At 38.0% G+C, this 23,550-nt stretch overlaps 2 protein-coding genes across 2 annotated transcripts in view; one reads left to right on the top strand and one right to left on the bottom strand.

The window, feature by feature from the left end:
- Nucleotides 1–1,670: 1,670 nt before the first annotated feature.
- Nucleotides 1,671–9,241, bottom strand: CRIPT (CXXC repeat containing interactor of PDZ3 domain). The gene is made up of 5 exons (XM_067293165.1): nucleotides 9,164–9,241; nucleotides 8,841–8,906; nucleotides 8,380–8,434; nucleotides 7,616–7,719; nucleotides 1,671–4,985 (listed from the first exon to the last, which is right to left on the bottom strand). The coding sequence occupies exons 1-5, from the start codon at nucleotides 9,177–9,179 to the stop codon at nucleotides 4,921–4,923; spliced, it is 306 nt and encodes a 101-aa protein (XP_067149266.1). The 5' UTR covers nucleotides 9,180–9,241; the 3' UTR covers nucleotides 1,671–4,920.
- Nucleotides 9,242–9,247: 6 nt separating this feature from the next.
- Nucleotides 9,248–23,550, top strand: part of PIGF (phosphatidylinositol glycan anchor biosynthesis class F) — a 24,377-nt gene continuing 10,074 nt past the window's right edge. The window contains exons 1-5 of the mRNA XM_067293164.1: nucleotides 9,248–9,278; nucleotides 9,871–10,121; nucleotides 11,776–11,867; nucleotides 12,667–12,783; nucleotides 21,077–21,185. Of these exons, the coding sequence (XP_067149265.1) occupies nucleotides 9,894–10,121; nucleotides 11,776–11,867; nucleotides 12,667–12,783; nucleotides 21,077–21,185 (546 nt within the window). The 5' untranslated portion in view covers nucleotides 9,248–9,278; nucleotides 9,871–9,893. The remainder of the gene's footprint in view (nucleotides 9,279–9,870; nucleotides 10,122–11,775; nucleotides 11,868–12,666; nucleotides 12,784–21,076; nucleotides 21,186–23,550) is intronic.

The raw sequence follows: 23,550 nt of genomic DNA, 5'->3' as shown, positions 1-23,550 counted from the left end.
AAAATATAGTGACATGGTTCTTTGTGTCGCTTCATGCAGCTGTTTAATTCAATCTATCATTTTTTAATTCTTGCACATACCTCTCATGTTTACAGATAATACAAAGGCACTACTCATTCTTGCCCCAGAACTTGTGACAGTGAGATTGGCAAAGGGTCCTGGCCTAAGTGTCTCTGGGCACAGTGATGCTCAGCTAGTACAGAAAGGGAATATTAGTGCCATGTTCTGAGGCAGTGGGGAGATGTGCTAATGATAGGAAGTGATACCAGAACAAATAGGTAGAACAGGCTTATAGTCTTAGAGCTGTACATCACTTAATTTTGTTGAAACATTTGTGCAAGTCTGGGTCATTCTCAAGAAAAAGTCTATGCAAAGAGGTCAGTGATACCCCTGGATATAAGGCAGAAAGTTCTTCTTGCCATCCTTCCAAAAACGAAGGGACAGAATAAGCCTAAGGGTGGGGGGGAACATTTCTACAGGTAAAAAATCAAAACAGTCATAGTGCCTTGGTAAGGCATTTCCAAATGACTATCCTGGATGGTCCTTTCTCTAGCTTATGCAGCAGTATGACTGGGGTAAAATCACAGCAACGCTTGGGAAGGATGGGAAGAATATGAGAATGCCCTAGGACAATGAGGACACTTCAATGGTCCCTGTTAGATTTTCATCTGATTGCTACATGCACAGGCACTGGCTACATGAACAGTAATACTTTTTGCACCATAGGCAATCCCTTTTCTCTCAATCAATCTGTATCAAAATGTTGCTTATACTTGGCTCAGTAACTGCTCTAGCCAGTAATCATGCAGAAAAAGCAAGGACAGTATAGGAATTCAGCAGTACTGAAGAAAATTCTAATCCAACTAAATTTGGCAGCACAAATCTCTTACATAACTTGTGATCTAGAAGACAATCTGATCATCTGGGAATATTAACGTACTGAGAAAAATACATTAAACAAAAATGGCAACATTCCACTACAGGTTTTTTTTGCTTTTCATTACGTAAAGTCTCTGGAAAGGCAGCAAGCGCTAATAAGAAACTCTTAATATCAACATAAAATGCTTTTATATAACTATTCAAACACAACAGAGCAATATATGAGCTTAAATGTTAACTCTAAGTACTTGCTTACCAAGATCTCCTTGAACTCTGGTGCAGTTCTGAGATGCAGGAGAAGGCTTGTGCTCTAAATCTAAAGCAATGGGTCTCCAAGACAATGCTCTCTGAGGAAGAGAGGCTTTTATGGAAGTGACTATTACATCAACAAATTTTACACTGACTCTCTCATGAGCCTGAAAAGGTTTGAGATCTTCAGACAGAAGATCCCAAGTATATATAGACCAAAAATAAACCCCACTACTCATATCTGCTATGACAAAAAAAAAGTCAAAACCAAAAAAAAATTGTCTTCCTTTTCTTAACCTGAGATACATTCTAACATGCAAAAGCAGTTGCATAATAACAGAATATAGCTAAAAGCTCTATTCACAAAATAATTATGAACAGAGGACCAGACTATTTAAATCTACATTACTCTTAAATAAATTGCAAAATGAGATAAGACTTCATTCAAAGCCAGGATTTACAGAGTTCAATAAACATTCAATTTGTACAATGGATTCAAAAATTGCACAGTCATGCTTTGGAAATGAAGATACTGGCAAATGTTAGGAAGACAAGAAAGGATATTTTATTCACAAAATGGCAAAACCAGTCTTACAGAACACATCCACAGAGTGTGAAAAGTTCTCTAATATCACAGAATCTGCCATCCTGAAGTCACCTGTAGCAAATTTGACCAAAAATCTGAAATCATACAGGTGAAGACTTAATCGGAAACATGCTGAATATCTTCTAATTCCATTAAGGGAGGAGAAACAAAACAAAACAAAAATAATAATAATAATAAAAAAAACAGGAATCAGTCTTCCAGAAAAACACAGAAGTCCTACCAATATGTTACAGAGTAGATTATAAATTTAAAAAAAAATGCATCTCATTTGAAATGTGTAGATTTTCATTCATAAACTTACTTTTTCATTCATAAACTTACTTTTTGCAATCAGTTTTAAAATGCTCCTTATTAGCATAAACTGATTTGCTTAGCTGTCTAGTTATAAACCCAGGTTAACTCTTTCAAGTGATTAGAATGACTTGGTTTGCAACTGTCACTTCTAATAGTATTCATACATTTAACCCTATTCTACCTGTACAGTAGTGGATACCAGTTACACAGAAAATACCCTCAAATGGCAAAGGACAGAACAAAAGAAGTCAGGGAATGAGTACTTTCAAGCAGGGTCCTTCGATGAAATTCCTTTACATAAAACCAGCACATGGTAACCAAATTCAAACCACCATCTCTTCCCTCCATACAAACTATTTTTTCCAGCATGACAGAAGGAAGGATTTCCTCCAGAACACGCACTCCACACTAACCATGGTCTCGTTTATGGATCATTGTCCTCTGTAGCAACAATTCCGTATAATAATATTTGGTTTTCACAACCATCGGATGATATGTATTTTTTCAGGTGGTTGAACCATTTTTAAAACTGTAAGGGCCTCACGGATTACAGCTCTATCTTTTCAAGGTGGTAATCAGGCACACGGACTTACACAGATGTATTCACATTTCGTTGCTGTGCCCAAGACAAGCAACATGTTACCAAACAATTTTGGCCCCATTTTTTGCATCAGTTGCACATAAAGTTTTCCATTTTGTGTCTACGGCCACTAACTTAAGGGTACATAAGATCAAGAAACAGCTTCAAAATGGACTTTTCTTGTATCTGCTACACCTTACTGAGCTCCATTTGGAGACTAAAAAAAAGGTAGTGACCAAGCAAGAGGGTACTGCAGAAGAGACTGTGGCTGACAAGCACTTGCTGCAAAACTTGAAGCCAGAATGAGACATTTTCTTCTGATCTGTACAAAGGATGCTCCAAAGATAGAGACCATGCACTAAGATTAGAATTCCTTGAGCCGTCTGGAAACAAGTGGCCATCACCACATGGAAATTAAGTCTGTGGGCTGCCAGTCACCACCAGCTAATCCGCATATCTTGGGCATGTCAGCTGGGACTGTTAAAAGGGCAGAGCTGTTCAAGAAGTGGTCTCTACTTTTAAGGCTTAAAGCTTCTCAGGAGGTAGCTGCTGGTTCCACATTCCAAGTTTTTCTCCCATATCTGGATATAATTAGTAGAGTGCCTATGTTTCTACCTCTGTACACGCTCCACCTCAGATTGCATTACTAGAAAAGGTTGTTTTCCATTGTACTTCACGGCACAGCAACCAGCTCACCAGTGGTAACAGGTCAGAAGAGCTTCCTATTCTAGAATTACTATCCTATCCTTACTGACAGAAAAAAAAATGGCAATTGCTCACACAGGTGAAGCCATTAAGATCAAGGGCAGCAACATTCCCCTTTTCTTTTGGAGGGGACCCAGCTTGTTCCATCCTGCCAAAGCTTTTTAGTAGACATAAATTGTTCAAAAGAATTACTATTTTAGCAATTGCAGAATGTCAGCAGAATTTGTGTCAAATGCTTGAGAATGAATAGTTAAGAATGACAGGAAGTGTCAAGCAACCCCGCTTTCAAGGGCTACTTACAGCACAGTGTGACAGGAGCTAGGAGCAAAGAGAGTAACTATATCCCCAGTACTCTTTATTTTCTCCCACTACCATATAGAAAGACTGTGCAGTCTCCATTACTTATGCAGTTGTCTCAATAATAGATAGGAGAACAAAAGGAAAACCTAAACCAGAGTATCTATTAATAGGGAAGTTCCCATTGACAGTTTTTTTGTTACGGTTGAAAGAAAGTTGCAAAAGCATAAGAGATTGCTGAGAGGAGTAAGCACTTAAGCAGGTCTTAGTTAAAACCCAACCCTGTATTAGAGTAAAATTCTTTTCCTTTAAACTGCTACAAAGAATCCCTATGCACAGTAAACTCTTCGTAACAGAATTTGTTTTCTTATGTAGATATTAACCAAGGGACAAAAGAAAAGCAAAGCCACATTCAGGCCCACGTTAAAAGATGCCTATTTAAAGTCCTATCTCAAACTACTGCTGAAGAGAACGGAGGGCATTTTGATTTTTCAAATTTGACCCTTACTTAAGCAACTACATCACAGAATTCAAGAACCAATTTCAAACTGAGTATTTAAAAGGCTGACTAACTTGGGAAATGACAAGACGGAGAGGTGGCATTAAGAATTGCTGCTCATTTTATTGCCTTGGGCCACTAGATGCCATATGTAACCTTAGAGGTCAACCTTAGAGGTTGACAATAGCTAATCAGTCTTACTGCAAAAGCAAGGACCGGTAGAATAACACACTAGATTTTCATAGTTAAACAGTTTGTGATTTAACCAACTGTACTGTATACAGAAACAAATCTCAGAAGGACAGTTACATTAAAACCTGAAGAACAATACTTCAAAGTGCAGGACATAACAATTTGGGATGAGAATAATTATAAATACATATAAGCATAGAACTAAATGAAGACACTACTTTAAGAAGGTGATAAACTCTTATTTTACACATCCATAAAATAGTACTATCAGACAAGCAAAAGACTCAAGATACAGCAACCTAACAGTAAAAGTATTAAGCTCACGGATCTGCATTATGATGGTTGTATAGTTTCAGCCTATCCACTAAGATCTCTTCTCACTCATTTTGAACTTTAGCAGTTGCTACAAAACATTACCTTTAAATAACTGTTAACATTAGTGCAAGAACAAAATTCAAACATCATACACATTTCTTGGCAACAATCAGGCTTTCTTTACCTCTCATCCCATTCCAAGATGTATTATCTTCTAGAAAGTAAAATTCAAAATGATTTTGGAGAAAAGTTACTGTACAAAGATGCAGAATTTAAAGTTTGTGAAAAGACTAATCAACATAATTAGACAGAGGTTTGCTTGTAGTTCTTTGTATCCAAGACTTTCTTGCCACACATTGAGCAGATGCCTATAAGCACACAAAAAGTGTTTAAGTCATTAAGGTTTTCTTCAAAAGCATAGTTATGTTTCTGTAAAGATCTTTTTCAAAAAACAATTATCAATGAGAGCTCATTAAAAAAACTGTGTACTTTCTCATCAGATATTGCAAATTCAGTAGTAATATATCTTCTAATACAAATTAGTATTTGCAGCAAATGTCTATGTAGTTCCACTGAAAAAAATAAAGTTCTATTTTGAGAGCACATAAAAGTGCCTGAAGCCTCCATATTTTACTGAAATATTCAAACAGAGCAAGAAAGGTTCCTATCTGGCAAAGGGGTAAAAAATCTCATATTAAACTTAGTAAGTCCTGTAAGTCAAACTGAGGCCCAAGAGGGATAGAAAGCAATGAGGCTAAGAAAATTTACTCACTTCCATAAGCTCACTGCTAAATGAAAGACTAACAGGTGGGAAACTTCAGACAATTGAGAAAGTTGGGAATAGTTTCATGTAATTAAGCTATTTATAGAGAAGTAGAAGAGAGAAAAAAAATGGACACCAAGAATACATGAGAACTGAAACAGAGATGACCGCTGATATCCTAGGGGACTTTGACCTAAGACCAAAGAGCAGCAAGCAGAAAAACTAGAGCAGGGAAAAGTATACAAGTTTGGGTTTTTTTCTTTTTTCTGAATATTTCCTGCTTTCAAAAACAGAAAGGTGCCAAGACTCTTGTCTGGTAGGGCAACATATCCTTTTACAAGACCATGCATCAGCAGATGAAAAAACATCAAGTGACAACTACTCTTGTTGCCTCAATCCAAGTCATGTGCTTTCATATATTGACATCATGATACTGGACACACATCTAATAGTCTATTAGGAAAGATAACAGCAGGGAATATACCACATGATTTATTCAGGAGTGCAAAATCCAGCCCACAGGCTGTTAACTCCAGGTTTAAAGAGAGGAGTAATTAACTTTGGAACGTTGAATAGTCTCTAGATTTCAGAAATACACAACAATTGAAGCATTAAGTCGTAAGACCACACCTGTTTCAAGAAACATGTCACAACCATGGTCTTTGATGGTCAGAACTAGAACCTAAAGCAGTTAAAGTTCTGACTTTTATGAAGAAATCAGTTTCTTCCTGGATAGATACACGAGCAGAAAAAGGAGAAGTCCTGAAGCCCACCCAAACCGACTATAAATTTAAGAAAGAACAAGGTTCCCTCATAGGGGATTCAGGCAGCCACCTGGTGAGCATCCAGCAAAGAGAAAAAACAACAGTCCTACAGCAGGCTGCTAAACTACTAACATGCTGCACAGTTGTAAAAGAATTAATCTCATTTCATGAACAACATTTACTACGGGTTAGATGTGCCTCTACAGCTAACAACCGGTTTAGCTCATGTCTGTGCTGCGTGGATTTTTTGGAATTAATAATATAACTGAGTTCATTCTGCTGCTTTTTCCTCAGGGAATTACAAGCCTGGGCCTCCCTTTTGCTTACCTACTCAAATTCACAAGACTGATAAAACTTGTATATCCTTAATGCTCAACTTTTACATCATGTTTACTTGAAATTGCTTTTTGTTTTCTTCAAGGAACTTTCGAACAATTTTAAACAATCCTAAAGACTTGTTGTGAATACAGGAGACAGAAAGCTTCTAGATAGAAGCAGAATTTCAGTGCAGCTGTTCATACATGATTTATAAGTGCAAAAAGATTTTACGTATTATACACTACACAGTGCAGTATCTTGCTTTCTAGGGATAAAGATTTAATTCTTTTCAATTTCTAGTTGCAGCTTAAGCCAAGCTTGACTTACAATGCAAGAAGCACATTCACAATTCAGGCACAAAGATATCCATGAGCATAATTTGCCTTCAAAGGCACTTTATTAACTCTTTTTATAACTGAATCTGTTTTTCTCTTTGCCTTTTATTCCCCAGGTATTCTATTTTTGTTAGGCTAGTCTATTACTTTACCAAGATCAGAAGTTCTTTAAGGACAGTATTTAGAATTTTAGATTTAGCTATTATAAAGGGGAGGGGGTAGGAAGGAGAAAAGGGACTGCAACAAGCAGTTGACTTTTACAGAATCCCTTTTTTTATATACTAAGAAAAATCAAGCTTACTATAGATAACAGTTTTCTATGTAATTACCAAGACTGAGCTTACAGCTATTCTTTCAGTTCTATTGCTTTAGAAACCAGAACCCTTTTAGAAGTAGCATCATAGAACGACTTAGGTTGGAAGGGATCTCTGGTGGTCTCTAGTCTAACCCTGCCCCACTGGCCTGCATGGCCAACTTGGATTAGGAAGCTCGTGGTCTTTCAAGTTGAGCTCTGAATATCTCCAACAGAAATTCCACAACCTGAGTCCCTGTCGCAGTATTTGACCACCCTCACAGCGAAGTTTTTTTCCTTATATCTTTTAGAATCTGCTCCATTCTTACTTCTGTCCACTGCCTCTTATTCTGTCACTGTGCACCTCAGAGAAGAGCCTGGCTTCATCTTCTCTATACCCTCCCATTAGTAGCTGAAGATAACAATTAAATCTCACCTTAGCCTTCTCTTCGTAAGGCCAAACAAGTTTCGCTTGCTCACTAATTTCAATCCAAATTGGGGTAATTCAATCCTCAGTGAATCTCACCTTTTTTATAGGCACATCCTTGACAATAGTGAGACCCTGGCTGATGGACAGAACTCTTACAAATCCGACATATTGCAAATTTATTCTTTCCATAAGGATCAAACCTGAGGAAAAGGAGAAAGGAAACATACTCTGTTTATACACCACGAAGTAAAGTAGTTCCACTACCTCATCCTAAAAAATCTAAGCCAGAGACCACAAACAGAAATTTCAGGGAAAATTATGATTTAGAAAAGGGACATACAAAGATTGTTTTTGACCAGGGTGCACTCAAAGTCTACAGAAAGACTCCCACTACTCTTATAAAGAGACATTATGAACACATATGAAAACACAGTGTGTCTTTTTATCAAGATACTAGACTATTTTGAAATAAACACTTTCCAGCAATGGCTTGCCCCCTGGGCAGAAGGTAATAAAATGGTCCCCGGACATTAAATATTGCTGAAGAGACTGCATGGGTGGTCTTGACAAGAAAGTAAGTCTTTCCAGCTTCCCTTCTAATATGAATATCAAATATAACATTCAATTTTTGTGAGAACTACAATAATATATTTGATCCAGCAGAAATCACCTATGAAATATGTAAGAAACATGCTTTTACTAATTGTTTACTCATAACATATTGCAATCACCACAAAGAATTTTAAAAACAAAGTATATTCTGGACATGGTTTGAGTAGCTGCCCAGTTGTGCAGGAAACTGGTCTCAATTACAGCAAACTGACTTTTTTAGCCAAGTAAAATCAGGATTAAATACTAACCTTGCCTTCTTTGAAGTCAAAGCCTTGTTTTCATTCAGTTTTCGGCCACCACTTTCTACAAAAAGAAAAATAAAAGAGTAGGTTTCCCAGCTTCAATCATGTTTGGGAAAAGCTTAGTTTGTCTTTCACATTTGAAAATGAAGTCAGAAAAAGAGGCAAAGCACAGGACAACAGAATCCCTTATATTATGTTCTGTTTGTGTATCATTACTCCACATGGGTCGGGGGGGGGGGGGGGGGAAGAGAACCCAGACAGAATCAGCACTGAAAAGCTCAAGGCAAGTAAACACTCAATTGATTAAATTAACATGCCAAGGAAACTACAGCAGTTAAAAAACAGCCAAACAAAACAGAGTGGCTATTACAGTTCTTAGCCTCACGACTGAATGACGATACAGGTGCACAAGTGGCTTTAAGACATCCGAATGCAAAGTATTAAAACCTCCCCACAACTAAAAGTACCTGTCGTGTTTCTTGCGCCATCCTTCCACGTATCAGGTGTAATTACCGTACCAAGTTTCTTCTCGCCTACACGAGGAAACACACGCACAAAGAAGAAAAGCTAGAGCTGACTTGCGTTAACACCGGCCACGAGCACTGCCCGCCGGCAGCCCGACACTCCACGTCAGGCCGCGAGGCCGCGAGCCCGCGGCCGCCCCCCCCCCCGACCGGCCCCGCGCGCCCGGGGGCCGCGGACGCGCTCCGAGGGGGACGAAGCGACCCGCCAGGCCGGCCCCGGCCCCGGCCCCGGCCCCGGCCCCGGCCCCGGCCCCGGCCCCGCTCACACTTCTCGCACACCATGGCGGGCCTCGACCACAACAAACCGCCGCTTCCGGCCACGCCCCCCGGAGGTGACGCGCCCGCCAGGCTTCCGCTGCGCCGCGGCTGGGCGACGCGCCGGTAAGAGCAGGCCTGGCCCCCCGCCTGCTCCCCCCGGCCCCGGCCCCGGCCGCGCCGCCGGCCGCCGCTGAGAGAAGCCCCGTCCCTACGGCTCGCCCCTTCGGGGAGCCGGCGCCGGGCCGCCCCGTGGGCTCGGCTCCCCCCCGCCCCGCCCCGGCCGCTGGGCTGCGGCCGCCCCGGGCGGAGGAGGCCCGCGGCGAGGCAGCCCCGGGCTGGGGGGCCGCTGGGGGCGGCGGCAGCCTTCGCCTGCGGCGGGCTCGTGTCCTCAGAGGTGTCGGCGGGGCGCGGCGCTTTAAGCGGCTTCGCCCACCGCGGCCCTTCCCCGGGAAGGGGTGTGGAGGGAGGCCGCCCGGAGCGGGCGAGCCCGCAGCTGGCCCGGCTTTGGGGACTGGGCAGCGTGCTGAGGGGCTGGCCCGCTGCCGGGGTTGGGGTTTGTTTGTTTTTAATGAATGAAACTCTTCTGCCACAAAACATCCTCTTCGCCCCCAAACTAAATTCAGAGTTTTGCCTTGTGTATTTCAGCTAGGAAAAATACTACTGGCTAGTGCTTCTGCTACCTTTGGGTGACTAAGTACAGCTTGCTTTCTTGCAGGTGACGGGTTAGTAGAGAACACAATGAAAGAAGCAGAAATAAAGAGGCTCTTGGCTGCAAACCTACTCTGTGTTTTTTCAATTATTCTAACAACAACTGTTCCAGCTTTCTTCTTGGACAGCTTCTCGGTTTTGGGAACACACCTCACCTGGCTGTGTATTTGTTCTGTTTCCATTAGTGCCCTTAATATAGTCTTGTGTTTAGTCCTCAAACCAAATCCATCTCCTAAGAGAAGTTCATTTGCTCACAAGGTAAGATTTTTATTCTTAAATTACTACCAGGCTGTACTGAGGGGAAGCTGAATTCTTTTATTGAAATAATCAAATGTGAAAGAGAAAACAAGTTACGATTTTAGGTGGTGAAATCTTGTTTTCCATGAATGAGCTGAGAAGTAAGTTTTCCAATATTTTCACAGTGCTGAGTTTTTTCTACCTGTAAATAATCTGTACAGGTGAGTGAGTCCTTGCCTTTCCTTTTCCTTGTCAGTATGTTGTGGCTTGCAGTCTCAGCCCTTGATCCTCCAACAGCTTACATGCTGGCAAAAATCAGGGCAAATCTGAATGGGCGCAGAAGTCATTTCATACAGTGGGCCTGAATCCCAGTGTTATGAAGAGACACTTTTCTTCTGAGTAGTTAGAAGTTACTAATAATTAAAGGGAGAAAAACATATATATTTTTTTTAAACTATGAGTGGTAAAATAGAAAACAGAGCTCACTAAAATTTAAACCAAGTTGGTAAATTTTAAAAGATGAGGTGGAAAAGCATTGAAATGGTTACATTTCCTTGAGCAACTAAATCTGGACGCAGAAGAATTTAAACCTGTGATAAATTCTTATAGTTACCATTTGTAACAGAAGCATTGAAGGTATGAATCCCAGTAAAATACTTCTGAACAGAGCACATTTAGAGCAGCACTCAACTTCTCCAGGAGTGGTGGAATACAAATGCATTCAGACATCAGCTGGGTAGTTTGCAGTCCCCACTTGCTGAATCAGACAAAATTTAATGGTCTTAAACAGTGATTCTTAAAAAGTTATACAAGTCAAGCATCCTTGAAAGCAGTAACTTTGTTTATAAAGCTTTTGTCTAATCTTACTGACTGAGGGAGGTATGAAATATACAAAATCATTATGGAAAACAAGCATTTTAACAATTTGTAATTTAAAAAAACAAATCAGGCTTCAGGTTTTAGGTGAGATTTCATCCCAAGTATTATAGGAATATAGAGAAGAAAAAAAAAGCGTTCAGGTGAAACTATGAGCTTTCATTGGTGAACAGTTTACCAAGTGGCTATGTTTCTATATGATATAATGGGTACCCAGAAACTGTTGTTTAAATTCATGGAAAATTATATGCATTTTGTAGCTTTAGAAAGTCATGGACATTTCTCAAAAGGATTTAGACTTGGAGATGGCAATTTCAAAATGCAGTGTATTTTATTTCATGTAGTTTTAAGTATTACATTTGATTCTGAATATCTTTTATATATAAATTACTTACATTCTTCTTTTTAAATAGCTTTGCACATTCTGTGAAAAATGCTTTTTAAGCAAATGGATATAATGCTGAAATGTAAAAACAAACATAAAAATATGCAATATATTTTTTCTGTTTATCTTATTTCCAATTATTTTTTGTATGTTTGGTTTATAATAATATGATATATTAAAAGATTTTTAGATCGGAGTGTGATCATGTTTTTAATTAATGATTTAAAATATTAAGCATGGGGAAAGCTGTCAGGAAATACACCAGGATATAATCATACTGTGCTGTAGTTGAAATTAAATATCTAAGGAAGTAGGTACAGTGAGGTGCTACTGATAAGATATTGACTATATACATTGCTCATTGTTCTCTTTTCTTTTGAAATGCTATTCTGATATTTCATTGCTCTTTTTTAGATATCCAGATTTCTAAAATGCTGTATATACTTTTTCATGTCTTGCATACTATTTCATGTGATCATTGTTCTTTATGGAGCACCTCTCATAGAGTAAGTCGGAAGAACCTTTCTTTCTCTAAACGCTTTAAGGGGCAGTTCTTCTTGCAGATATTGATATAAGTTCTTAAGTATTGCCTGTTACATTGGGAGTAAAAGGATAACCTCCTGGCTAGGGGAAGAAGAGTGGCTATTTTTCATAGAAGATGGCTCTTACAGTTTCTGTATATTTGGAGATGTACAAATATAGACATACTTTATACTTGTATGTCATATATATGGTTACAAACATTTTCCAAGTTTCATCTAGTCATTTTTCCATTAAGACTCTCAAATGTGTGTCTCCTATACCTTTCATCCTTTTCATATTAGTATTTTAATTGTTAGGGGTGTTTTAAACAAAAGGCTGCTTCACATCTCTCCTAACTGATTTTTGAGAGAGGTGATAAATTACTGAATAGCGGTGACATCATGTGGCTTGGTTTCACGGTTGCTTCCCCTAAGTCAAACTAGAAAGATAAATGGAATAATAAAGTAAATATCGGAGTGTACTTCGATTAGAAAGTAACCTTCAATGTGAGGTATCGCTGTGTTTGTTAAAATGTTACAAGTATCAGACATTTAAAATAAGCTGCTACATTTCAGATTTTGTTGAAATAACAAATGGATATTAGAAATCTTTCGGTCTTTCTTTTCTCTTCTACAGAGTAAGAAGAAAAACTTTTTTTCTTTACATGAATTTAAGAAAGAATGTATGCTTTCAAGTTGATTTGGAGTTTTTTCCTAATTCTTGCAACTCTTAGAAAATTAGCAATTCTACCTCAGTTAATTTTGTTGCATTCCTTCTTTGTAGGTCAGTGACTGAGACGTTTTTGTTTGCAGTTCTTCTGTCTACCTTTACTACTTTACATTGCTTGTGTATGCTGGGACCAAACATTCAAGCATGGATACGGGTATTTAGTAAAAATGGGTAAGTTCTATTTTAAATTTTCTCTGTTTTTACCCATGGAAGAAATTGGTAGAGTTGCCATAAACAATATATCATGGTGTTTCTTGTAAAGCAAATAAAACATCCTGAATTATAGTTTATTTTCACATTCATAATTAAGGGCTTGTGAAAGTTTTTCTGGCAAAGAAAATTATTATCTATTTTAAAGATGTTACTGATTTAGAAAACTGGCTTTTTATTTCTGGTGTCCAGAGTTTAAATCTTACTTTAGATGCATTTGAAAGAAGTAAAGTTGCAAATGAGCATTTGACTGGTGTCAAACTGTTGTGTATTCTAGTATGATGATTGTCAAATAAAGAGGAGATCTGTGGATGAACTCTAAAGGGAGCATGATTGCACATGATCTGTTAGTACCCTCATAAACACAGCTTTTAAAGTAGAAATAGCAAGGCAAAACAAACATTATCTAATGATATCTTTAATTTGAATATAATTGTAAAAATAATATGTAATTTACTGTGGTCCTAAGTGTGTAATCCTTATCCACACACTTTTTCAAATTTCAAAGCAAGCTGTTTTCAGTGTCAATTTTCTAGCACTGTTTTTTTTTAAGAGTATGTTTAAAGTAAAATGTGCCTTTTTTACTCTTTGAAAGCCATGATATCAGCGCGTATCAAGGATAATGTATTTTTCAGAAGTATTCTATCTCTGCTACCTTTTTTCACCCATTAAATAACAGGATTGTTGAAAGACTGGAGCTCTGAAACATAAAAAAGCTCCACATATGCTTGCGGTTCTAATAATAAGATGTTAGTATTAGTGCCCTTGTAATGTGTCCTAAGAGTGAAGGCTAATCTCAAATGAAAATAAAAAGTTGTATAACCCTGCTGACCTAAGGAGTTACTTTTGATTTAAACTTGTTACGCAAAGCCCAAAGTAGACTTTTTGCAATAGTTTAATATATTGGCTTTTGTAGTATATCAGTTTTCAGCTTACTGAAAAATATCTTGAATCCTCACTGAAGTCAGTTTACGCTAGTTTTTTGTTTTCAGGTTAAGGAGAGAATAGAGTAATAGAAATGACACCTTGTAAGAATTTAATAACAACATGGAGTTTTTTAAGCCAGTACAAATTATTGTTGATTCACTTAGTCATGCCTTGAATTTTGCATCTGGAAATAATTGTGCATTTAAGTAACAAGTGTTTGACAGCAGTCTCCCTTTGTGCCAGGTTAGATTTTGAATACAGGTCAATTTATTTCTTTCCTAGTCTGGATCTTAGTATTACTTCAGCATAATTATTGCATAGGAAACAGGAGTTGTCTTGTTTTGATATTTTTACTATGACAACTTGCACATACTACTTACTTCCTAGTGAGCCATGCAACGTTATCTGAATAAAATGCTTATTTAATATAATGGTGTTTACTTAGACTAGCCTCTCCATGAAAGTAGACTAGAAATAAATACTGTAGGAATTTTTTATGCATTGTAGCAAGCTGCTCTTTTAAAAAATAATTCTGTGGTTTTTCATTTGACTATATGAATGAGTTGGAGTTAGACATAAGCTGAGTGTAGGCTTGACTTATTTGCAGGTTGTATCCCCTCACTTCACCATGTAGAATGAGGTGAGACTGGTTAATGGAGGTAATGGACAGCTGGGTGAGATCAATGAGGCTGTTTGCCTTGGAAGAAGAGTTCAGTGAATTGAATTGCACTGGGACAGCAAGTTGGAAAGTCTGATTGAGAGTATAGCTTAGAACAAAAGAGGAATTTGTTTAAAAAAAAAAAAAAACTCAGAACAAATTCAGACTTAAGTAACTATCGGAGTTTATTTTTGTTGTTGTTATTTGCCTGTGCAGTCTTTATAAGATCCAGGTGTGTTTTTGTTCTTACAGAAAAACAGAAAATGAAATCTAGAAAGAGAACAGTCTATTTTAATATACCAGGTATAAAAAAAAAAAGTGAAAGATGTTAATATTATCCAGCTATTGCTTTGTATAGTTTTGAAAAATTTCTGCTATTTTTAAGGTGGACTAGGGTGAAAATATTGATGTGCACAGTATCTTCTCACAAGACCACTCAAAGTTACATTCAAGTAACTTATTATATATAATCCATTGCATCATAATAGCTAAGGTACAGCTGAGTCGGCTTTGCATAAATATTTTGGGGATGATCCTGCAAAGTGCTTATTCTTCTTTACAGATGCTTAGCTTCATGTTTTCAAACTGAGTGCACTTTTGAATTTGAAATGTTGATTTGATGGACTGAATAGATTTTTTTAAAAGTACTTTTGTTTTAAGGAATTCAAACAATTGGTTCTTACCTTAGTAATTATAGTCTATGTACATGTGGATTGTGTGAGAAAAGTAAGCTCCTGTATTCTCTGTCATAAAAACTTCAGTCCAATTTTAAGCTGTAAACAGAGCTTCACCTCCCCTCCCTCTCCCCCCCCCCCCCCCCCCGCCCCCTAATTCTGCTCTTGGGAAAAGGTAGGTCTATGCCAGCTCTCTGGATTCAGTGTATTCTGACATCTAGTGTTGTGACCAATGTCATGATGCTGATCACATACTATCATGTGCTGCTGCAAGCAGATAATGGGAAATAAAAGCTATAAAAATGGTTGTTGGTGCTAATGGAAGTAGGATACTGTTCTTTGAATGGCTTTTCAGTAATTCTTGGCTAAAATAGCATTCTGCATAAAAGCCTTTAGAAAATGAGCTTGCAATTGCTGACTTTTATTGCTCCTTTTGGGGACTTTGTTTCAAGCCGCTAGTCTGAATAATTGTGTTGAAATTTCTGGTATGATAGCAATTATAAGATGTCACCAACAACTGTCAGAATTGAGTAGGAAATGGATTGTATTTGGAGCTTGTCAAAAAAAAAATAGTATAACGCCATAACTTTAGGGCTCCATCCAGTTTTCATTTCTATTTCATTACTTTTTTGTGTACTACATACTTATATAGACTTGGAAATGTCCTTTGCAAAGGCGGACACCATTGAAGTGGTGTGCAGCTTTGTATTTTAGTCCTGCCATAGTGCAGAATTTTGGATCTTGTCTACTCAAGAGCTGTCTTAGTAAATTCCGTGTGTTAACTAACCTCTTAATGCAAGCATTATTTAAAAGAGCATTTAAGGTATTGTATTATTTAACAGATTCAAGTAATTATTTTAGGCTGTGAAAGTCCTTTGTGTTACCTGTGCTCATTAATAGTCTTAAACATCACTAGTTATGCCTGCAGAATAGCTTTAGAAAACATTCATATTAAAATATATATATATATATATATATATATATATATATATATATATATAAAAAACTCCAAGTTTATAAATGTTGTTGCTGCTGTTAGCCTCATGCACCTGAGGGATTTTTGTAATAGGTTGATGAATATCTGCAGATATCCTGATAGGTGACATTCCATGCAGAAAAGAGAATAAGCAAAACATCGTTACCATTCACTCATGTAGAAACCTGGGGTAGTGTTGGAGGACAAGTGAGGTCTTAATTGAGTAGCCAGTGTTGATGCTGCAGAGTGGATGAGTTAGCAGCTCAAACTGTTGCCAAACTACCTATGACTTTCCTTCTTTGCTTGGGCACTGTGCCTTGCTAATTCTGTCATTTTGCTTTTGGACCCAATCTTATATCTCCATATGGTGCAGCACTATGTGTGTAGACTTATCAAATAAGATGTCTTGTTGGGGAATAAGTGTACCTCAGTCAGTCCTCAGTATATCCTCCTGGCTCTTGCATTACTTTGAAGGCTGTGGTGAATGGTTTCTTCCCCTTGCTGACTAACAGCTCTCTGCTCAATTACTCAGCTTCTGAAAAATTATTTCAGATAATTTTCAGTGTAGAGACTCCTAAACGATTTTTATTTAAGTCAAGACCTTTTCTTAAAAATTCAAAGTCAGTAGGATCATGCATTGAAATCTAGTGTAATAAATTGAAGGGATGGGGTTAATGTAGGAAAAATAGTTCCTCTTTCCACCACAAAATGTCAACGTTGCATTGCACTATAATCCGTATGACCTTTATCTTGCATGCAAACTATAAAAAAAAAAAAAAAGTTCCTTCCTTGTGAGCAGTCAATATCAATATGCAGCAGTGGGTTACATACACTCTTAAGTAAAGTCAGAAATTTTGAACCCTTTAAACAAGGTTTAGGGTTAAAGCTTTCCTGTCATGCAACCTAAACAGCATATGTGAGGTTTGGAGTTTACTATCTGTCTAGTATTCTAGTCCTAAAAATGCCCATCTTTTTTCTTCTGTTGACTAAAGCTAGGTTTGTTCATCATCTGAGATGTGGCAAACTTGGATCCAGGTCTCTTACCTTCCTGATTTGAAGCAGGGGCTCGAACCCAGCCCTCCTGTCTCCTAGAATGGTGCCTTATTGTATTCTGAACGCTTGCTGTTCCTTCTTGTTTCTTATTTGATACAAAGTACACCAGTGTTCATGGCCTCAGGAAAGCAAAAGAATCACTTGGTAGCCCAATGATGCAGAATAAGTGCTTCAGGCAGTATTAAACAGAAACCCACTTGTTCAAAACTTGTGAAATCACTAGTGGTAGAAGGCTACGAACTGAGAACTGTAGTCATTAATACCTGTGATCTGATCTGTGCCATGATTGGCCATGCAAAGGGAGGTTTTCAGTGTGCAATAAATTCATACTTCAACCAGTGTAGCTGAACTTGAAACTTGAACTTGGAGGCAATTGTGAGCCTTCTGTGAAAGGTAAAATTGGTAAAGAGCTGCAATATGCAGATTACATTTACTCTGCAATATTTCTTTTTGGTTGGTGGAAATTTGTTTTGGAGTATTCACATAGTGAACTTTTATTTTAAATTTCAAATTGTTGTAGTCATCGAATTAATAGCAACATATCTGTACCCTAGAGTACTTTGCAGCCGTGTTTGTACTTTTTTACACAATCCTATACTATCCTCTCGTGTTTGTTTGCTTATTTTTTCCCCTGCAACACCCATGGTATCTTTGTGATATTTTAACTTGCTCAGCCAAACAGTATCTAAGCTCAATAGGAGTATTTCCAAATTTAAATTAGTTTTTGCAGTAAACATCTGAAGGGAAAAAAAATCTCATGAATGTGTGGTATAGAAAGACTGTGATTATAGCTAAAATATGCAATTTACATTTTGCATATAGTTCGTGTATCTTTATATCAATAACATAAGGAAGATACCTAGTACTCCAGTGCTGAGGTCATAAGGCCATATCATAGTTTGTTAACATTTGTGTGTTCCTAGATGGTTTGTGTATTTTATTATGAAGTATTTCTATGTGGGGAATTGCACTGCCATGTATGAACTGATTACAACCACTAATAAGAGATCAAAACTCTCAAGGATGCCTTGAGCAAGAAAATCTTTCACCCTCAAATACATCTCAAAACTGTCATCTGTTGTGGCAGCAGTATTTTGTAAAGTATCCAGACTTCTGCTGTTAACCGTGATGATCTTGAACAACTTGCAAAAATGGAATTATTCATGGATCATATATGACAAGTCCATGAAAAAATGATACCAACTCCTTTGTCTTTGGACCAAGAGAACACAACTTTTTACTTCTGGTTGTTGTTTTTGGTGTGTTTTTCTACATACCTATTTTCTCAACAGGGCAGAAAAGAAGTCTGGTATCTTGAGGTGGGAGGGACCCAGCTAGTAGAAAGTAAAGCAAAAGAATTCTAATCTCATACACTGTAAACAAGTCCCATGCCAGCTTTCTAGAGAGCATTTGCCACTTCTGTAAGAATCTTTCAAGGCATTGTTCTGAATACACGTATATTTTTTTATTTATTAAAATTGGTCAGTTGTGATTGTTTTAAAGTCCTGCTATGATTCCTTAAGAAAGTTATGCTGCAGATAAAAACTGCACAATGGTTTAAAAAAAAGACATTTAAGCAGTAAAGATTCTTTAATGATTCTTTAAAGATATTCAATGAAAGCTGTGCAAAACTATTTTTGTCCCCCTTGTTCTCCCCCTGGATTTGTGCTGCAGTCACCTCCTCTCTTCTGAATAAATCTTGAATACAGTTCAAGAATACGGATGCCATTACAGTATACTTTGCTTTTTGTCTCCTTCATCTTCTCCCTTACGAATATTTTGTGAAATTCAGCCTGTGTAATCCTTCTGTCTTGGCACCTGACCCCAGGTGATGTGCTCTCGATGGGTTGGTTTTGTATTTCTAGGCAGCATCCTAGCACTGTGGTGCATTGCTGGAACTTGCAGATACTTCCACCTCCTTTTTCACGCTGCCTGTGGAGTGCTGCTTGGTAGGGCAGGCACATCATCTGTGGCTGCTGTGCCTTAGTCCCCTCGGCTGGGCAGAACATCCTATGTGTCAGTGTATCCTAGAGAGAGCACCTGAAGTCTGCCAAGCCTTTCCAGCTATTAAAATTGGCATGTGGCCAACCTGGAAAGATTCCCATACTTTGGCTTCGAAGGAAAAAAAAGGTATATTCTGTGCATATATACTCTTCATAAGCATGCACATCCCATAAGAGAATTTGCTTAGTTTTGTTTTGAATCCAGTATAAAGTATCCTATTATTTCTGTCTGTTACTCCTGCTAGATAAAGTAAACCTTCCATTCTCAGTCTCTCAGCTTGCTCTACTGGAGAAGTGGGGATAAAGATCATCTAACCCTTGAATGTAGAATAGATATAAATTGGGAAAGCGTGTTGAGTCTTCACCCTGTTGTCAGCCATGACTATAACAAAAGTATTGAAGATCTGTGCTATATGCTTAAAACTGCAAAGAAGATTTTAAATACTGCCAGTTTTTCTAGACTAAATAGAGCCAAAGCATCATCTGCACCTGCCTTAGCAGTGGCGCATCAGTTGCTCCAAGACATTGTTATGCTGTCTTTTCTGGGAATCGTTTGCTGTGTATAATTGTCTCTTTAATTTGTATACCAAACCAGTATTCCTAATATGGATGTTGCTTGCAGCTTCTGGCAGCAAGAAACTCTTGCATCATCTGGTCCATACTTTGGAACTTTGTAAGGTGCTCAAGGATACTTTAGCGCTGGTATTTTGTCTAACAGCCACTGTGGGTTACCTTAGCATACTTTGTATCTAATGTCTCAGCTTGATTCAGTACATTCTGGAACTTGCTTTGAATGATACAGTAAATGGTAAGGGGACAAAACAGCTGTCACGTGTTCAATGAGCGGCATCATTCCAAAAAGATTTTTTTTTTCCTCTTTTGAAGAAAAGATTAATTATTCACAGAATGTATCCCCCTTCATGTTGTCCTAGGGCAGTGGTGGGTTTTGACATGGATCATTTCACAGAACATACTACAGAGTGGTCAGATGAGTTGTTAGAATGGGGCAAGGCAATAACCTCAGGCAGTGGAAGGGTAGAATAAAGAAACCAAGGCTAGAGCAGGTTGGTTGTCAATTAGGATCATCAAAAGTAAGGGCAGTTCGTTCAACTGTGTCATAACTCAGTGCTAAGTACAGTTTAGGGCTCAGTGCAAGTAGTTTGCCATCATACCATGGAGTTCAGGATCAACCTCCAGGTTCTGATTTGAGTTTGGCTCAACACAAGAAACTTTCAGGGCATTTCAGCACCAAACTGTATCCTAACTGGAACATAACTGGCATCTGTTATCATTTGCCTGGCTTATAAAAATGTTCTTTAGTCTGATTGCAAAAATTAACATATAGAGATATTATCCCATGAAAAAAGCAAGCTTATTTTGGCAAAAACAAAATCTGTTTCAGAAAACGTACTTGATGCCTTAATCTAAAGAGATCAGTGAGCACCTGTAAGTAATAGTTTGAGTGTGTTTGCCTTTGTCTTGAATTTGCACTTAATATTGGCAATATTGTTAGTAGAGCTATTAGTAAATAGTAGCAGTTTTAACATTAATAACTGTGATGTGCAATCGTTTATGCTAGGTTTGCCTGTTGAAAACCTAGATTTCATGTCTAATATCTAACACCTTATTTGTCAGGGACTAAGAGTGCCGCAGAGATGGTATGCTGTTTCTCTGTGTTTATGGTTTTAAGATGACACAAGTGGAAAGTGACTCATGTTCTTTTTCTCAAAGCCTATTTTGAAAACAGTGAGGAAAACATGTACATGGGAATTGTTGGTGTTTTGAGTTGAAAAGTGAGAACAATTTGTCCCTTCTTGTATCTGTTAGGAGAAACCTGCATCTTATTTATCAAATATGTTGATTTTTATATCTGTTTGTAGTCTCACTTGGTAGAAATAGATCAAACATTCTCATATGGTGACTTTTGCTGCTGTTTAAATACTGTAACACACTATTCTTACAGAGCTATGTCCATCTGGGATAACAGTCTACAGATTACTACAATGTGCAGTATACTGGGAGCTTGGTTTGGAGCATTTCCTATTCCTCTTGACTGGGATCGGCCTTGGCAGGTTAGTATCTACACCTTTATTATAAATATACACGTATTTATCTTCTGGATATGCAAGCTATACAAAAATTGCTCTGAAACTGTAAAGGTATTTTGGACTTCTGCTTCTACAGGGTTGTGCCAAACCATATTTAAAATGTCATTGTAAGCATCTATTTTTCACGTATACCAGAAGTAAAATGCAGATTTTATTTAACTTCCATTTTAATAGGTTTTTTCATTATAGATTTGTGAGTGTGTCTGTTGCTTGCAACTTTTGTCATGAAATAGAGCTATCATTCAAAGATTTTCATATGAAGAAGCTATACAAGTAGAAGGAGAAATGTGAAATGATGAAGACAGCTCTGAGCGTCTACCTTCAATCTTGAATCTTTTCTTGCTTATGGGTAGGGAAGAAAAGATGGTTTCCTAGTGTTTTAGTTCCCCTTTATCTTCCATGAAAGCACTGAACAGGAATGCATTTAAAATGGTTTCAGCTTGATTTGTGGAAATGGTGTGGCTAATGCCCTGTACTAAAAACTTACCTTTTGATTTCAGAGGAGGTGCTGGCAAGGGTTAGCTTCATGGTTGCACAGTAAAAAATGTGAAGCTGGCATTGCAGATTCCGTTTTTGTAAGTTCAAATGTCCGTGCTAGTCTCTTATTTTTATCAGCATAGAAAAATGATTCCATTAAGTATATTCAAGCTCTGCAATTGCCATAAAATGATGACATTAGTAGCATTTTTTCCCCTAAACGTCCTCAATGGATATTTTCTTTCCTCATGTTACCAAACTCATCCACTCTCAACTGAGTAGTATTTACCATTCCTGTTCTGAAGCAGATCATTTCACTGGTCTCTTTCAGAAATCAGTGTAACAGGCAACATGTTTTTGGTCTCTGATCTTGCAAAGACATGGCTCACAGCCACACTGGAAATTTGTCTTCTATAAGCAGCTCTCAGCTTACTTTTATGCGACCAGCTTTTCTTTACATCAGTATGAGATACTTACTAAAATTTCTATTTCAAAAATAATAGTAAAGGAGTAGGTGAATATATTGAGTATAAAAGCAGGTTTTCTTCCCTAAAAACACTTGTTCTCCATTTTGCAAGATGTTTCTCTTGGGTGTTCTTCTGAGGAAGGTAGCTGATGGCACTGGTCCATTGTTGATGGAGATTCCTGAATGTCACCCAAAAATCAAGAGAGTCAATGAAATGCAGTCTCATATCTTGAAAGTCTTACTCACCTTTTGTGTCAATGAGAGGCAAGCACTTTTTCAGCTAGGATATTAAAATGGCGTGTCACTTCCAGGAAGTTACAGTTTATTCCCATACCTGCAGTCAGGGTTTGTTATGTGTCTTCACTCACTGTCATTTGTGCTTTGAATCAACCTGTGTAAGTGGAGATTAAAAACTTTCATTTATGTAGACATACAAGGGCATGTTGTCCATTTTCCTGTTTTGTGCATGGTAGTTCACGTGTCAAAAAAGTCCAAAAACGCGCTCTCTCCCCTCTTTGCTTGGTGAACTCATTGCAACTGAGTTACTCTAATGGCTTTTCTTAGTACAGAATTTGGTTTTCTGGGATGAAAAGTTGTATATATAAATAATTGCAGAAAACATTGGGCAGAATTTAGAGTAAGTCTGTATACATGCATTACTCAGTAACCCAAATGTCATATTGAGTGCCATTTCAAGCAACCAAGAAAATCTCATGGGACTGCCGAATATGGAACAGGACCTAAGGGAGACCCAGGGTCTTTCAGAGCAGTAGCTGGGGCCAAGCACAATAGCAGGATATCTCAGATGGCTCTGAGCACCTATACCTAGACAAATGAATCCCACCCACACATGTGCATACTCTTTCTCTTTTAGACAGACACAGATACATGCCTGTGTGTACACACATGCACAAAATCTCAGAGACTTTGCTAATAAGCTGTGTATAGAAACTTTACTGTACAATACCTTTTATGCACCAAAGATATAAGCAAAATATAAAAATCAATAAGCTCTGGTGAACAAAAGACACTAATAGTTTAAGACAGATACTGTAAGTGCAGTTCACTTTTGGTTTCACTTGTCCATTACCTCCCTCACAAGTAGAAGACACAAGTTTGGTAATGGCCTGGCAGCTTTTTCTGCTTGAAAACAGTTCAAAGCCAATGCAAGCCAAACATGGCTGACTAAAGTTGGGCCCTGGAATATTTATTTAGACACCTAAAAAGAGATTATCTGACCAGCAAAGCATTTGCAGAAACCTCAAATATCTTGTCACTGGTTGTTTCTGGGCATGAATGCCCTCCAGGGAATTCAGACAGCAACAGAAACTGTATGTCTGCCTTTCCTGTGCCTTCACCATCTCCACCTTCCTCTCTGACATAGTC

Source organism: Apteryx mantelli, chromosome 3, assembly GCF_036417845.1.
Source record: "Apteryx mantelli isolate bAptMan1 chromosome 3, bAptMan1.hap1, whole genome shotgun sequence".
NCBI lineage: Eukaryota > Metazoa > Chordata > Aves > Apterygiformes > Apterygidae > Apteryx > Apteryx mantelli.
Note: the sequence above shows the minus strand (reverse complement) of the source record. Positions and strands in the feature narration are given on the sequence as shown.

Excerpts from the sequence above, each read along its gene's own strand:
- CRIPT (XM_067293165.1), bottom strand. Across the intron at positions 7,720-8,379 it reads TTGACTTCAAAGAAGGCAAG|GTTTGATCCTTATGGAAAGA; the intron begins GTTAGTATTTAA and ends CCTTTTCCTCAG. Across the intron at positions 4,986-7,615 it reads AGGATGTGCCTATAAAAAAG|GCATCTGCTCAATGTGTGGC; the intron begins GTGAGATTCACT and ends GTGTGCTTATAG.